At 37.4% G+C, this 17,392-nt stretch overlaps 1 protein-coding gene across 1 annotated transcript in view; it reads right to left on the bottom strand.

Annotated features, from left to right (window-relative positions):
- Positions 1-2,746: 2,746 nt before the first annotated feature.
- Positions 2,747-17,392, bottom strand: part of EMC2 (ER membrane protein complex subunit 2) — a 44,212-nt gene continuing 29,566 nt past the window's right edge. Inside the window, exons 8-11 of the mRNA XM_075549360.1 lie at positions 16,721-16,802; positions 15,332-15,442; positions 12,251-12,355; positions 2,747-3,163 (exon numbers count right to left, since the gene is read on the bottom strand). Coding sequence (XP_075405475.1) covers positions 3,077-3,163; positions 12,251-12,355; positions 15,332-15,442; positions 16,721-16,802 — 385 coding nt within the window. The 3' untranslated portion in view covers positions 2,747-3,076. The remainder of the gene's footprint in view (positions 3,164-12,250; positions 12,356-15,331; positions 15,443-16,720; positions 16,803-17,392) is intronic.

A 17,392-nucleotide genomic window follows, 5' to 3' on the forward strand; every position in this document is an offset into this window, starting at 1 on the left:
AAAAATAAAATCAAACAATACAGTACATTGGGCAAATGTACTGCTCAAGAATTCTTTAAAGTGTTCAAAAGTCAATGTGTGCCTTTGAGGACGAAGCTGCCTGATTCAGGCCATGGTATTTTCAATCACTTGCTATGCATGTGAACGCTGGGCAACAGGTAAGGAAAATCAAAGAATCAATGCCTTGATGGTGAAGAATATTGAATATAGCACAGACTACCAGAAGAACAATTGAAAGAAATATAGACACAATGCTCCTTAGAAGCATCTCATATACTTTAGAACCAGTCCTTAGAAAAGGTCATCAGGCTAGATAAAATTGAAGTGCAAGAAAGTCAGCGCCAGGCAGTGTTTCACTCTGTTTAACCTGAGGCTGTTAGGAGCTGCAATTGACTCAGTGGTGTGTCTAATAACAACATACATTTCTATTTGGTGCAACACGAACGGTTGACTGTCCAGTTATTCCATCACAGTTCCTCCACTGAACTGCTGATGCAGGTTTACCAGAATTTAGTTTGTCACACTGGTATGGGTCTATTGCTCTACCACTCTGCCAAACCACAGAATTCATCAGTACCAACACTACACTGCCCTCATTTACCAGCATTACATTGAAAAAGCCTTCTGCTGTGCAGCTGAGAGACCCCAGGTGACAGATAACTGCCCCGTATTTCTTAGGCTGTAATCCTTGTGGGAACAGGCAGCCTCCTTGTTCTCCTGAGTGGCTGGTGGGTTTGAACCACTGAACTTGCAGTTAGTTTTCCAATGTGTAACCTGTTAAATCCTTACAATCCTGCGACTATGAAATATTCTGAGAATTAAATGAACTATGTACAAAACATGATTTAAATTTGCCGTATGCCCACAGTATTCTGAAGCACCTGTCTTCCATTCCATCTTTGCTTCTACATCTTCTTTTGCCTCCAATATGTAATATTTTCACCTGTTAGCTTGCAATGCGAGGTACTGAACTCCAACAACATATTGTTTCTTGTATGTAGTTATCTGCGTGTTTTAAAGTCTTCTTGACATAAATTTTGCATATTGAAAAAAGTTTACAAGTGTCAAGAATCATGACAAAGGCAACAAAATCAAAAACAGTAGCTTAAACAAAGTTTATTTTCCTCATGTATAAAGTCCAGGGTCTGGTAATAATAGTTCCCTTTGGTTGAGGTGTTCAACATTTGCTGAGGAGCTGGCCTCAACGCTAGGCCGCCTCGCGGGTGTCAAGAGTAGAGCGGCGGTCCATGGGGTTTTCAATGGCTGGCTTGTGTGTGTGTTTGTTTTCGCAATTAGACCACACACAGGCTGCTCTGTACTGTTTAAAGTGTAGCTCTCATTCTTAGGTCCCTGCATGCTTTAAAGATGGCTGCTGTGCCTGCCTCCAAGTAGCTTGTTGGCATTCGCAGCCGTGAGCAAAAGAACCACGCACGCGCACAGTTTTGACTTTCAAGTCAGCCCATCTAGTCACTGATAAGAGGAGGGCAGAGGGAAGGGAAGGGGAACAATATGGGCACAAATTCTATGTTTTTATGTGAAATAGCTGAATGTGTTGAAGATGCAGGTTAATTTCATGTGCAGAATGATTTTATCTTTGTAATAAAGGTGAGTTGAGAAATATTTTCTAAGAAGAGTTACTTCACTCATTGCATTGAATAAGATGAAGCATGTAATATAAAAAACTTGAGACTAATTTACTAATAGTAAGAATTATTCAAAATGTTAAAATGAATCTAACAATAGTTTTTTCCAAACAATTTCTAGGCTGTCAATTTCTACATTATCCCTACTTGCCAAAATGCAGTGTCAAATTTGCAGTTTTTGCTTATTGCTGGTTAAGTGTTCATTACAAATGCTTACTTGCAATACATACTTGTCCTGAATAAACAACTGGCTATGGTAAAAACTAACTTATGTCTGATTAAAGTCAGTTTAACACTAATGTCCTTTAAATTCTATTGAAATATGCAAAAGATTGCTGAAGATAGTATTTAAAACTAAATTAAAACACAACCAAACTAGACCAAATGCTATTGAACTGATTCCAACTCTCAGCGACTCTAGAGGGCAGTGTCTGGGGCTGTCAATCTAACAGGAGCAGGCTCATTTCTCTCCCCTGGAGTGGCCAGGGGGCTAGAATTGCTCATTTTGTGGTGAGCACCCCACTGCTTGAGCTACCATGCTCCTAGTAGTAGTTTGATAAATATTTATTATGAAAGAGGAAAACGAAATTTTAAAAATTCAAATTATATAAGGAAATGATATGAGAATAATTTTCTATCAAAAGATTTTACTTTTCCCACCACTTCAAAAGAACCAACTAAGCCACAGCTATCTTTGTAATACCTAGTTACCTAATGAATACCTATCATCTCTAAATAAACTTTTTCAAAATTTATAGTTTAAAGGTCTAATAAATAAGTACCTTACTGGTAAAAATCTGAATTATGCCCAATGAGAAAATAAAATTTTTTTAAATAGTTGAATTTTTATGATAATGACATATTTTAAGCAAGATTTATCAGATGAATATTATAGAAAGCAAAATAATCCATATAGTCAATTATCATGCTGAGCAAAGCCAACCTAATACCATAAACAGAGTCAAAATAATTTGCCAGCACGTAATTTGGCTCTATCAGTTAGGTATGCTAGGTAATTCCCATCGCCAGTTAAGTAGAAATTGAAGTACAAAATAATACATTAACTGTTGTATAGCAAAAAAAGAATCTACAATTCTCATGTGTAAGTTTAATAAATCACCACGGTTTATTTAACAAGGTTACTTGCCCATCAGATTGTGGTTTAGAAGCAGTTATATATGTATATATAAGTTGATATGAAGAAAATGATATACAATCATTAAGAGTCGTCTTAAATTGTTCTTTTGTGTATTTTCTCCATCTTCCTGCTTAGTAGTAGAAGGCATTTTTAGGTTGATATAAACACATTCTTTACAACTGCCTCATTAACAGAAAATTAGTATAAATAGCACTGGGCATTTAGTAAATAAGTCACAGGCCAGTCAGTTCCATTGTGCAGTTGTGAAATCTGTGGAAGAAGAGTTCCTGAGACCTTAAGACTGGGTGATCTGCAGTGTTTCCAACATGTCCTCAACGGCCTTAAGAGAGTATTTGGTTTCTTTCTTACTTCGACCTGCAAACTAATTAAAAGAAGGAAAAAGAAAACCTGCAGTTAGGCTCAATTTCAATGGCAGGCTCAAAACCACAATCTCACATTCATACTTTTAGAGAGACTGAATATTAACTAACATATCACTAGCATGAAATCATTTTTTTTGTTTACTATTCACTAAGAACAAAATTGAGTTTGTTTTTTTGAGATCTTCGTTAAGGTTTCATCTTCTACTGAAGTGGAGAAAGATTTCACTGCACACTTTGCCAATTTAAGCGTTTAAGTGCTAAGATAATCTATAAGAACATAGATTTAATTGTACAACTAGTTTCTTTAAACTTGAAAACTTTTATAAAACAAAAGCATAATATCTACAAATGAAATAAAGCTTGTGTTTGGTCTTTAGACAGATAAAGGTACAATAATTGTATTATTCTTAAATTATAAAAGTTAAAGCAAGTAACTTTTTTAATTTAATTTTCATGGTTTATTATTAATATACTGAATACTATATTTCTGCAACACAAAGTTGGTGCACATTAAATTATTCTCCTCTACAGGAAAGCATATCTAGGTTATTAAATTATAACTTAACTTTATCAAACCAGATTGGATTGAATTTTCCAACAAAATAAAAATAATTCATGAAATGAGGGGGCTATAAAATTTATGTGTAAAAATCTATCATCTCTCAACTTCATTTTTCCATAAACTTTATGAAGCACCTTCACATAATCTTTGTATATTTAAAATCAAACTCATGGCATTGTAGTTTAAAATAATGCACATAATCTTTGGGGCAAATGATGTTGATGACCCCATGCTGATTCCAAAATGAGTTTTTTAACATGACTAACAATTCCTTTCACTTAACAATCGGATTTAATACAACAGACTTACTAGGTCAGTAGAATGTTCCTTGTGGGAATGGGAGAAGGAACTTATATTAATTGTTAACCCTATTTTAAAATACTGGTGAACATTTGTTAATAGCAATGTGTAAGATTTTCAATTTAACATCTAACCATTCAACATTTTTTCTAGTGGCTGGTGGTTCCTTCCAATACCAATGCTGTCTAAAGTACTTAGTTCTTGATTTATGATATGTTCCTTCTCTTTTGTAATTAACTCAATGTGGAAAACTTCTCATGGCCTGTTGAGAAAGATTAAGTCATCAAGCACAGGTAACATCATAGAAGCAATAGGCTTTAGGGACTGGTAACCTGCTTGACCCCTCTGGTCACAGCTTAACATTGTAAGTCCCCTACTTCCTAAACCATTAGCTTCTGTTGTGGAATCATGATTTGACAGAATAAAGGAGGTTTCTAAGGGAAATGCCAAGGAAAGGACAAAACCTCTTAAGGTTATTTTGCCTTTCTGAAACATTACTAACCTGAGGGATGTAACTGTTAAATATACCAGTCATAATTACAAAACATGGTGGTAACAGCAATACCACATTTTAAATGTTTTTCATACTTTCCCTTGGGAAGTAAAGGATGTGGGGTGCACATATTACTATCCAGTTGATAAATTCACCTCCTCACAGTTACAAGAACAAAAATGGTCCGGATTGGATACTTAAAAGGTGTAATTCTTTTTTTTTTTTTTAAACGAGGGAAGAAATTTATTGGAGCCCATACAGGAAATCCTAGAGGGGCCCAGCATACTATACTGTGTGTAAGCATGCCCAGCAAAGGGTCACACCATTCACAGTACCCCCAAGTTCCAGAGGGACTCCCCTTGAGCTGAGCCCCAAAGCCCCAGGACTGGCTGGGGGTGGGGACGTAGGTGTATTTCAAAGAAAAGCTTTGGTGGGCTAGGAGAAGGAATGCAAAACAGGAAACCAGAGAGTAACGTTCACCCTAATTTCTTAGACGAAAAAAATATTCTTTGGAATATATATATAGAGAGAGGAGGGGGGACAATTGTGTTGTACTTACACACAATAGCAGTAGTAGCAAACGTGATTTTTTTTTAAATATATTTTTTTTAAATCACCTATGACTGTGTCAATACTATTGACAAGCAGTGCGATTTAGGATAAAGCAAGCCAATTTATTGGTGTCAGAACAAATAAAATGAAAGCTGGAAATATAAATCTATCACTTTAAATTTTGGCTGACATGCAATTATTTTGTCTATTCCAGAATTATATGGCTATTTAACTGATTAAGCTGGAATCTTATATTTTCCCTCAAATCATGATTTAATTTTCTATTTCCCAAATGAATAGTAACCGAATCACCTCTCCACTCATAAATCGCATATGGACCACTAACGTAAAAGAATTTAAGTGTACCCAAGAAGCATTTATCTGGAAAATTATTGAGTAGGTTCACATTAAAGTTTTTCATGAGCATTAATCAAACTTGCCTGCCTTTACTGAACATGCTAAACATTTACCTAATGAAGAATAAGTAGTTGTCATATTCAGTTTCATTATTAAGTGGAAAGAAAAGGAAAGTTCTTTAAACCTCATTTTCTCTAATTGATAAATACCTATAAAAACATTACAAAGAGGAATATGTATTATATACTTTATACTGGTTTATATGCCTAGATATGAGTCATGACATTCTGAATTAGGTCCCAGACTTAACAAATTACTGTAATATAAATTTCTGAAAGTTCTACTTTTCTACATTTTTTCATAAACTCTGGATTAATTTCCCCACTCAGTTAGGTACAGCTCAAGTACACAATTCTTTCTCGGGTAAATAAAAAAGAAACCACATCGGAAATACAGAGAAATACTCAACTAATGAAAGCCTGCCTATTAATTTTAGAGGTCAATGGTTCATATACCATGTAAATAAGCATATGGTGGACTAAAATACACCGTATGTGCAAAGTATGCTATGGAGGACGTCAGAAAGTATTGCTACTGGGTTGTAGTTCACACATACTCAGATTTACTCCAAACAAAGCGTGTTTGAATATGTCTTTGTGATCAGAAGACAGCTGTAGACAATTTCTCTGAGAAATTACAGGAGGTACCCCTCAAAACCCCAGATTTTTAATTTAAGGTTCTGTATTTAATTTTTTTTATAAAACAATCGTATCACCTTCAAAGTATTCTCCATTACACTTAATACATTTGTCAAATCTGCAAGTCCTCCATTCTTAAAGAGACATTTTTCAAACTCATCTGATTGGACGGCTGACAGCACCTCCCTCATTTTTTTCACCTCTCCTACATCATCAAATCACTGTTCTTTCTTGTCCCTCTTCATTCACAGAAACAAAAAGAAGTTGCAAGGAGAGTGGTCAGGTGAGAAAGGTGCATGGGGCAAGACAGGCATGCTGTTTTTTGCCTAACTCTGGGGCACTGAGATGCAGCATGAACCAGCACATTGTCATGGTGGCAAAACTAGTTCCTCATCTGCCACAATCAGGCCTTTGCTGTTGCATACTGCTAGGCAATCTTTTCAAGATCTCTAAATAGAAAGCTTGATTAACAGTCTGACCTGGTGGAATGAACTCCAAATGCGCTATGCCCCTCACATTAAAAAAAAAAAGACAAGTGAGCATTGTGTATTTTGGGGGTCCCCTTTGTATACTTAGTCTCCATAGGGTAACTTAAGAAAAATATTCCAGTGAAAACAATGGCTTCTGAATGGATCTGCTGGGCCAGTTAAACTCAAGCAAAGAGGTCAGCACCAAAGGTTATGGCTACTGTTTTTTTTTTTTTTTTTTAGAATTCCAAAGGAGTAGCAAGGCTTAGAACTGTCTCTGTGGAATTCCCGAGACTGTCACTCTTTACTGGAGTAGCCTCATCTCTTTCTCATGGGTCAGCTGGTGGTTTCGATCTTTCGGTTAACAGTCCAATGGGTAACCACTTAAGCATCAGAGCTCCTTTGTATATTTAACACATATGTATTTACAAACAAAAAACAAAGGTAGGAATACTACTGCAGTTATAAAAGAAATATAATAAATTGCCAAATGTCCATAAATGTTTCCTTTCCCTTTGAGAGGTGAAGTCTTGCATCTGTTGAATCCGGGTCGATCATACCACTTTTTCCCAGAGTATTTAGCAAGATGTGACATAACCAGGGGTAAGAAACGCAGAAACAAATGAGTCCAGCTGGGAAAGCAGAATGACAACTGCAGCCAAGCCAAATACATGATCAAGCTCGTATAGAATCATAAGCACCTGCTGCTGCCTTAGCTACCGCAGAGGGGTTCTGACCAGTAACAACCCACAGTATGCCCGACGTAAGGAAACACTGCCCTGCTGTAGAAGCCAAAGGAACGGTGCTATTTTAAATAGCTAAGATAGCAAAAGCTAGTGGGTAAAATTCTGATAGAATCTGCCACACAGATATGAGATGTAGAAGCTATTTTAAAAAATGCACTAGCAAGCATTTTTATTTAAAACCCGTGACCAGCATCTAGAGGCAAAAATAAGCCGATGTGCACTAAAGCTCGCATGACCACCTGAGAGATGTGTTAGCTTTCTGCAGTGGCATGCAAGATGACACAGAAACTGTCAAGAAAAAGTCCCGATTTTGTCCATTACAATGGAGTAAAGAAAGGCAAATCATATCTACAGTAAAGATGTACCAAACATTTGTGGGCTTCATGGCCTGTGTGGTGTAAAATTCAAGTCCTCAGAGGTCCATCCCCCCAAAATGAGACTTTGTCAAAGTGGAGTCTGAAGAGAATGTGAACACACTGGGATGGTGGATTCATGTCTAGAAGAGGTAAAGCCAGGCGCCTACTCAGCGAATCACAGGCTTACATCCCATTTTATCACTGAAGAACAGGACAAAACTGGCATTTTGTTAGGACTGCGCACTGGAGGTCTGTAATTCTGGAGAATAGGAGTAAGATGTCAGACATTCCATGAGAAAATAACTCAGAGCACGGGGAAGTATCACTGATCATTTCACACACATGTACACCCGTGAGCTCTTTGCAGAGGCGGGCCCATGATGGTGGCTGAGAGCTCGACCCTGGAGTAAAAGTGCGTGAGTTTAAAAGCAGCTTTACCCTTGAACAACTGTCACTGTGGGAAGGTTACTTAATGTTCCCTTGCCTTAGTTTTCTCACTTGTAAAATAGGAAGTGCCTGGGCTCATGATAAATGATCTACTAGTATTTGCTCTTAGAATTGTGATTGTGGATTCCTGCTATCATTCCAACCACCAGAACACGCACATAAAGTGAGAACTTAAAGTAGTCGATAAAATATGCCATATAACGTAAGACGGTGAAATTCATGTGTAGGAATGTGATTTGGCAAAGCTTGTGTATTAACTCCTGTAACTATCAAAATGCTTTTATTATGTCCATCTTGCAAGTAAGAAACTAAGTCCAGATAGATTATGTACTTTGACCGAGGCCACATGGCTAATTTTAAAAAGTCTGTATTTTAAGAGCTATGGGCCTAGTGTCTGTGCCCCTCTCTTTACTACAATCATTAGCTTCCGTGGAATCCCGTTTCTGACACCAACCAAGAAAATGCCACAAAGGCTACATCTGACAGACAAACGATTTAGGTGTAAATAACTGTTCACAGGATGAAGTTTGACTGTAAACACTGTAACTATAAAAGATGTAACTGAAAAGAGGGAGGAAAGTTAATTCTTTATGTATGAAAATGGCTAGAACAGGCAGATGGTGTCCTGTGGTAAAGTAAAACTTCTACCAAATGATTGGGTAGGAGTATACAAATACGGTACATAAAGCACTTCTATCTAGAGGGGAGTGGTCAGTTGGGGTTGCCATTCTTCTGTCTATAAGAGAACCATCTCAGGAGTAGGCACAAGAATCGATTTGATGCACTGACACGACTGACAGGAAATATGATGAGCTGTGGAGAAATAAAGAAATGTCATTCAGGAAGAAAGTCAAAGGTCATTAAAATGTCAGGAAAGGAAGAAAAGATTAGAAGGGGTACCAGAAGGGACTCTGAAACTTGCTCTGAACTGTAGATTAGCTAAGGCATATTGAAGAAACTATGTAGTAAAACTGCTGAACAGAACATTTCAAGGACAGCTCAAGAATACAAAGAAAAATATCATAATGAACTGTGTAAACATTTAGAAAACCAAACTGGAAGATCTCAGAAAGACCAAGTTGGTATATCTTGAACTGAAAGGACTCAAGAAAAGACTTAAACCTCAGATTGAAATAGTGTAAGATTCTATGGGATGGCAAACGAAGGTAGGAAGCAGCAAAAGAAGGAAGAACTGGTTGAGTTCATTTCAAGAGTCAGCGTGTGAGAAAAACCAACGGCACCGAAAGAAGAAAGTCAAGCTGCATGGAGCGTGTTAATCAAAACTAAGACTCCAGAAATTGATGGAATAATGAACTGAAATGTTTCAGTAAACTGATAGACCACTAAAAACTGATAAAAGTACTCACTTGTCTATGCTAAGACATTTGGAAGAGGGCTACTTGGCCTGCTAACTAGAAAAGATCTCTCTTTGCACCCATTCCTTAACGACCCAAAGAATGCACACATTATAGAAATATTATCATTCACATCACATGCAAGTAAAATGTGTCGAAGAGCATCGAACGTTTGCAGCAGTACACTACAGCTGCCCGTTCAGGCCCGATTCAGAAGAGAACGTACAACAAGGGACTCACTGCTGCTGTCAGATGGGTCTTGGCTGAAAGCAGAGTACCAGAAGGATATTTACTCGTGCTTTACTGACTCTGCAAAGGCGTTCACTGTGTAGACAGTAGCAAGCTCAGGATCGCTTTGAGAAGAATGGAAATTCCAGAACACTTCATTGTGCTCCTAAGGGTAGGTCCACAGGTCAAGAGGCAGTTGTGCAAACCGAACAACTGCATGGTTTAACATCAGGAAAGGTGTGCCTCAGGATTATCTCCTCTGACTCACTTTTTCCATCTGTATGCTGAGAAAATGATCAGAGAAACTGGATTACATAAAAAAGAACCTGGCATTAGGATGAGAAGAAGGCTTATTAAGGGCCTGCAATATGCAGATGATACAACCTTGGTTTCTGACAGGGAGGAAAAGCGCTTGCTGATTAAGGATTGCAGTCTTTAGGATGGATTAAAACTCAGTGTAAAGACCCAAATCCTCACTAGTGGACCAATAGGTGATATTATAATAAAGTGAGGAAAGAGAGAGGTCTAGGATTCCCTCTTGCTTGGATACACAATCAAGCTCATAGAAGCAGCAATTAGGAGATCAAACAATGCACTGCATTGGGTAAATGGGTTATAAAAAAACTTTTTAAAGTTTTGAAACGCAAGGATGTTATTGACCGAAGGTGCATCTGATCTAAGGCAAGGATGGTGAGGCTCTGTCTCGTGGATTTTGGACCTGCTATCCAGAGACACTAGTCCCTGGAGAATATCATGCTTGGTAAAGTAGAAGGACAGCAAAACAGGGAAGGATCCTTGGCAAAGTGTATTGATACAGTGGCTTCAATGATGGGCTCAAATATAAGAACAATTACGAGGATGGTATAGGGCAGGGCAGTTGGTTCTGTGGTACATAGGCTCGTTATGAGTCGGAATGGATTCAATGACGCCTAACAACAAGAACCCCTTCTAAAGAATGTCCTAGGAAATACAGGAAAGAATGAGGAGGCAAAGGACATTTATAGAGGTCTAAATATAGGCTTGTACTTATGTAAATATATTTACATATGACGATAGGGAAATAAATCTATGTGCATTTATTTCCCTAAGTATTATGGCAGCAGACCGACATTGGGCCTCTACTCAAGTACTCCCTCAACGCAAGAATACTTTGTTCTCATAACCTGGCATTCTCTGATGCTCACTTTCCCGACATGTTTGCTGAAGACAAAATGGGTGCATAAGCAAATATGGTGAAGAGAGCTGATGGTGTCCAGCTATCAAAAGATGGAGCATCTGGGGTCTTAAAAGCTTGAAGATAAACAAGTGGCCATCTAGCTGAGAAGCAACAAAGCCCACATGGAAGAAGCACACCAGCCTATGTGATCATGCGGTGTCAATGGGATCAGGTATCAGGCATGCATCAAAGACAATGTGAATGACGGGGAGGGTGGAGTGGAGACCCAAAGTCCATCTCTAGACAGTTGGACATCCCCTCACAGAAGGGTCACAAGGAAGAGACGAGCCAGTCAGGGTGCAGCATAGCACAGATGAAACATACAACTTTCCTCTAGTACTTTAATGCTCCCCTCTCCCACTATCATGACCCCAATTCTACCGTACAAATCCAGCTAGACCAGAGCATGCACACTGATAAAAGAATTTGAAACACAGGGAATCCAGGACAGATAAACCCCTCAGGACCAATAATGAGAGTAGAGATGCCAGGAGGGGAAGGGGAAGGTGGGGGAGGCGGGGAGAGAAAGGAGGAACTGATCACAACATTCTACATATAACCCCCTCCCAGGGGAACAAATAACAGACAAGTGGGTAAAGAGAAACAGTGATCAGTTTAAGACATGAAAAAATAATAATTTATAAATTATCAAGGGTTGGGCGGGGTGGTATATGGGGTGGGATGAGCTGATACCAAGAGCTAAAGTAGAAAGAAAATGTTTTGAAAAGGATGATGGGAACATTTGTATAAATGTGTTCAACAGAATGGATGGATGTATGGATTGTGGAAAGAGATGGAGGAACCCGCAATAAAATGATTTAAAAAAAAAAACGTCCTAGGGATCATAAAATTAAATGAGTTGAGAACTTTCCAGATTATGTCTGAAGCTATTACACAAATTTTGTTATACAGTTTATAGATTACTGCCAGGTTAAATTTAATCATAGGCTTTTCTTCCTAATTATCTTAAATTTCTTGAGATATTGATTAATATTGCACTTACATTCCCAGTTTGTTCCTACAACATGTCATGTCAATTTGTTTATCATTTTAAATTTGACAATTAATTTTTGACATACCAAATGGAAACAACTAAGATTTCCACATGGGAAGAAGGCTAATGATGGGATCATAATAGCACTGGTGGTGGAAAAACTAAAGAAAATGTGATTCTATAACTGCAAATTAGTTTTGATAAATGTCATTAAACAATAATGAGCAATATCTGACCTTGTAGTTAATAGAAACCAAGCTGCCAACTAAGAAAGAAAATACAGTAGCTGATTATGTGATTACATAATATACTAACCTGGTAAGCTCTGTTTATTTGACTAGCTGCCCAACTAGCATATTTCATGTTGTCCTTTTTCGTTTTTGCGCTTGCTTTTGGATTAGAAGCAATATGACTTGCAGACTGGAAAAAAATTTTTTTTTAAGAATTATAAAAAACAAAGTCCTTTGTTGTAGCCACAATAGTTAAAAAATACATAGGTAGTACTTATAATGCAATAGTAGCTTCAAAATTATATAAAATAAATCTTTAAAATGAAAATAAAATTGACTGAAATTAGTGTTTAAAAAGATAAAAAATGTATCTTAAAACAAAGCATAACCCAAAGTAATGGAAAAAAAGACATTAAATGATATTCACAAGCACTTATATATCTGCCACAGCTTTTAAAGATAAAACCCCTATCATTTAAATAAAGCAAGTTTATAAACTAAAACTCACTTTATTTTTTTTGTTACTAAATTATTACAGATTTCCTATATCAGAATTAGAGAATTGTTTAGTGTTAATAGAAAAGGCCTCAAAAATAACTTAAACCAACTCCCTATGGTAGCAGTTGAAAAGGAGTGCTCTGACTTAACCCAAGCAAGTTAATAGAAGTGTTAAACAGAGAAAGGGAGGCTTACCTGCTATTCAGTTCTGTCCTCTCTACACGGTGTCCCTTAGAAAGAACTAATGTCATCACCTCAAACTCAAACCAAACTCACTGCAACTGAGTCCATTCTGACACAGAGACCCTATTGGGAAGGGCAGAACTGCTTTTGTGGGTTTCTGACAATGTAACTCTTTACAGGAGTAGAAAGCCTCTCTCTCCTTCAGAATGGCTGGTGGTTTCAAACTGCTGACCCTGAAGTTAGCAAGCTGAAGGAATAACCACTGTCACCTGGGCTTCAACTGTCCTCACTAGAAACCTTCAGTGTGCTACATTCTCTCCTTTAAAAATGCATGTAAACTGGGGATTCTTAGGCTGTGACACAGGGAAGAATGTATAAACCCCTTAAAAACTCACTGTCTTCGAGTTGATTCTGACTCACAGTGACCCAAGGGGGCAAAGTAGGACAGCTCCAAAGATTCTAAGGCTGGAATCTTCACGGGAGCACACTGCGGTCTTTCTTCTGTGGAGTGGCTGGTGGGTTCAAACCACTGGCCTCTTGGTTAGCAGTCAAATACTTTAAACACTGCATCACCAACTGATCCCCACAAAAGCCCCACAAGCCCATTGGCGTTAATTCTGACTCGTAGGTATGCTAAAGGGCAGAAGAGAATTGCCTGTGGGTTTCAAGGCTATAAAAAAATGGAAGCAAACAGCAACGTCTTTCTCTGGCAGAATGGTAGTGGGTTTGAACCGGACTTCTCAGTTAAAAGCCAAGTGCTTGGAACACTGTGTAACCAGGATTCCATAAAATCCCAGAAAAGTATTCTTATTTTTAAATGTATACTTGTATTTTTCAAAGATAGACTTTTTTTTACTACTTCTTCTTAAAGAGATGTGTTCATGGGACTAAAAAAAGTTAAGGTTTTCCTCCCCTTAAAGTAATGTTTTTATGACTAGGTTAAACCCCTACTTTATTAATATTTAACATGTGATGTGTTACCTGTGTGCCTCCTCTGCTAAGGAGAAAACCGTATGATAACAATTTGAGTGGCTATCCCTGGTATATAATGCCAATTTTCAGCAGTGCAATGGTTAATATGTATGTGGACCCAAATGCCTGAACTGGAGTCCCAACATAATAGTACCGTATACACTCATGTATAGGCCATAGGCCGAGTTTTTCAGCACATTTTTAATGCAGTTTTTGTGGTAAAATTAGGTGTCTCAGCTGATATTCGGGTTGGCTTATACTCGAGTATACACGGTAGCACTGGGCCGAGCTTTAGATTACGTGAGTCTCTCTGGTTCTGTTTCAGAAGCCCTAGTGGCACAGGGGTTGAAGTACTTGACTACGAACCCAAAGGCTCAAACTCCAGCCCCTCTACGAGAGGAAGATGCAGCAATCTGTGTGCTGCAAACTATGGGCAGGTCTACTCCGACCTTCAGTGTACTATCAATTGAAATTGGCTCTGGAGCAGTGGGTTGGTGGTTTTTGCATTCTGTTTCACCATACAGCGTACATAATAGTAACTACTCAAATCGTTGATGTACGGATTTTGGTGATAAAAAAAACAATAAAAAATTTTTTAAACACAGTTCAGAAAAATAGTTGGCACTTAAAGTGCTATGTATATGAACTATTATAAATATTTTGTTACCAAACATTTTGAAATTAACACTTGACTTATTTCACAAACAGCTTGTATTTTCAAGCTATTTCAATTGGTTCTGGCAAAATCCAGGTGAAATGTGTTTTGAAAATCTAGCCCAAATTTTAGTCCATTTCTTAAAAGTAATTTTGTATTTCTTCCTTTCTCTATTCTTTTGGTCACGTCATTTCTGCCAAACCCCAAGCAGAAGATATGCAGTAAGAAAAAAGTTTATGAAAAGAGTAAAATAAACAAAGATGGTAATAACTAATCTATGAAAGTTTCTTGTACCAATCTGACTACAGAGTGCTCACTTTATGTGTATTGTTGAAGCTCAGCAATTTCTTCCTTTTTTCCCCCTTAATTGCTCTTTTAAGCTCAAAGGAGTTTTTTTACACAAAAACAGTAAAAACAATTCATTACATGTTGTATCCCACAATCTCAAAATTGCTTCTATAGCATAAAAAAGGTTAATAAGAAACATAAAACTTTAAATTTCCTTTTGTCGTTTACTGACTTAGTGTAAAACATCACGAGTTACTTAAGGAGAGTGACACAATGTAAAGCGTAAACCAAAGACTATCAAACAAACTTTAAAAGGTATAATATGGTTTTCAACTTAAAAATCAGATTTCTATTCTGATATAATAAAATATATTTTACAATGAAATATTTAACAACTTAAAAATGAAAGCTGCCAAAAAAAAAAGAAAAAAAAATGAAAGCTGCCTTCCAACATATTGCTGCAAATAAATATGCTAATCAATAAAAAAAAACCCAAGAGGAGCAATTTGACGGCACAGGGTTTTAAATCACAGGACTCACAAATAACATTGAACACACACGTCCACTCACCATGTAAAGGCCAAACAAAGCTCTCATGTTTCTGTTGTTTAGTTTCAATGACTGTGCAAAATACCTTCTTGAAAGTTCGAGGTTTTCAAGTCCACCTTGGGTGTATTTAACCTGTTAAAATTTCAGAGTGCTGAAACCTGTTTATTTAACTGGTTTGAAATAAAGCATGTTTCATCATACCGTGGACGACATTAGTAATTGTGAAAGATATTCTATAAACAAGGAAAGACGTTAAAAGAACTCATCTTACGGCTTTTAAAGCTAATCTAAATTGAAACACATAGCCCACCACTAAAACAACATCCAAATGTTTCCATGATAAAAGTCATTTTCAAATTCTACTTTCCTCTACTTCTTAAACGCTTCACAACATTTTATTTTCTATGAATACCATTGTAAATCTAGACTTGCATTCTGGATTGTCATCTTACACTAGTTTGTCATTTGCATTGACATTCCTTAATGGTGAAGGACCGCAAACGCTCGAATATAAGCCGACCTGAGTATAAGCTGAGGTACCGAATTATTACCTGGGAAACCAGAAGAACTGATTGACTGAGCATAAGCCTAGGGTGGGAAATGCAGGATGTGAATTAACACAGAAACCAGAGGGGAGAGATGGAGCGCAGCCACAGACACATCCTTACCAGTTCAGCTGCAGGTGTAAGTGAATCACTATGGGTGCTTCTGCGAATTGGAGCCATCTACGTCATAGGACAGCTCTGATTGATTAGATGTGAGCAACAAACATTCAAAGCCCTGCAGTGTCAGCATCAGCAGGGCTTTGAATGAACAGCAGAGGAATAGCAATCACCTGCGAGATGCTACACCTCGCTGGGGTACCAGTTACTGTGTATAAGCCGAACCCGTTTTTCAGCACATTTTTTGTGCTGGAAAAACTCGACTTATACACGAGTATATACGTAGATGGCCACTGGATAAACAGATTCTATTTCCTGAAGCAACTTCTTAATAGTGAGCTAATATAAAATTATTCCCATGTCCCCCAAATTAATGTAAACAACCTAAAAGATAGATTCTAAAAACTGTAATTATATAATTCTCAGAAATTTAATGCGGATGGCTGTGGCAAAATATTCAAATCATAATGTCATAAGTCAACCACTGAATTCATTATTATGAAAGAGTATAGTTTTCATATGAAAAACTATAAGGAATTACACTATTTAAAATAAGTATTTTCAATGGAAATGTCAGCATTTCCATTACAGTATTAAAATTTCTTTACTTTTACTTCCACAACTCAACTTTCAACAGATGTTTTAAATATTTATATACTTGCCTCACATTAAGGAGATACTTTTAGCTCCCCAACCCCCAGCAGTAAAGATAAAATCATACACAATTGCTGTTTGTGACAACACTTACTTCGGCGTACTGCTGACAGTACAAGTGGTTATGTGGATTAGTCATCATAAGCTCCTCTAAACAAAAGGCTGCTTTCGCATAGCTGAAAAATAGCAAGAGGAGAAATGATTTCTAGATGTGACATGTTATCTCAGCTACCCCTTAAAATACTTACAAATGTTTTATTAAGGAAGTATTTATCATGAAAATACCCAACAATAAACTTGTAAGTTCAAATGAGTACACAAAGAAAGGCTTCAATCTTCGAGAGCCTGAGAACCAATCAATAGGGCGCACACTTTTCATGTGAGGCTGCACGCACTACATGACGTTCAGGGGCTCTGGTGGCTCAGGCGTTACACATTGGGCTGCTAAACACAAGTTCATCAACTTGAAACCAGCAACAGCTCCGGGGTGTGTGTGTGTGGGGGGGGGGGGGGATGGCTTTCTCTTCCTGTAATGAGTTCCACTCTTGGAAACACACAGGGGCAGTTCTACCATATCCTATAAGTTACTATGATGTTGAAAAATTAACAGAATAGGCATCAAGATCTTGGACATAAAATAACTCCGTAAATCTACTGATAGTTTCATAAAACATTCAAATAACTAACATGTAGGAAGGAAAAAAAGACATTAAATACTCCACAAAGCAGAGTCCATAGAAATGGTTCGCAACCTACTGCTAAAAAA

Source organism: Tenrec ecaudatus, chromosome 5 (assembly GCF_050624435.1).
Source record: "Tenrec ecaudatus isolate mTenEca1 chromosome 5, mTenEca1.hap1, whole genome shotgun sequence".
Lineage (NCBI taxonomy): Eukaryota > Metazoa > Chordata > Mammalia > Afrosoricida > Tenrecidae > Tenrec > Tenrec ecaudatus.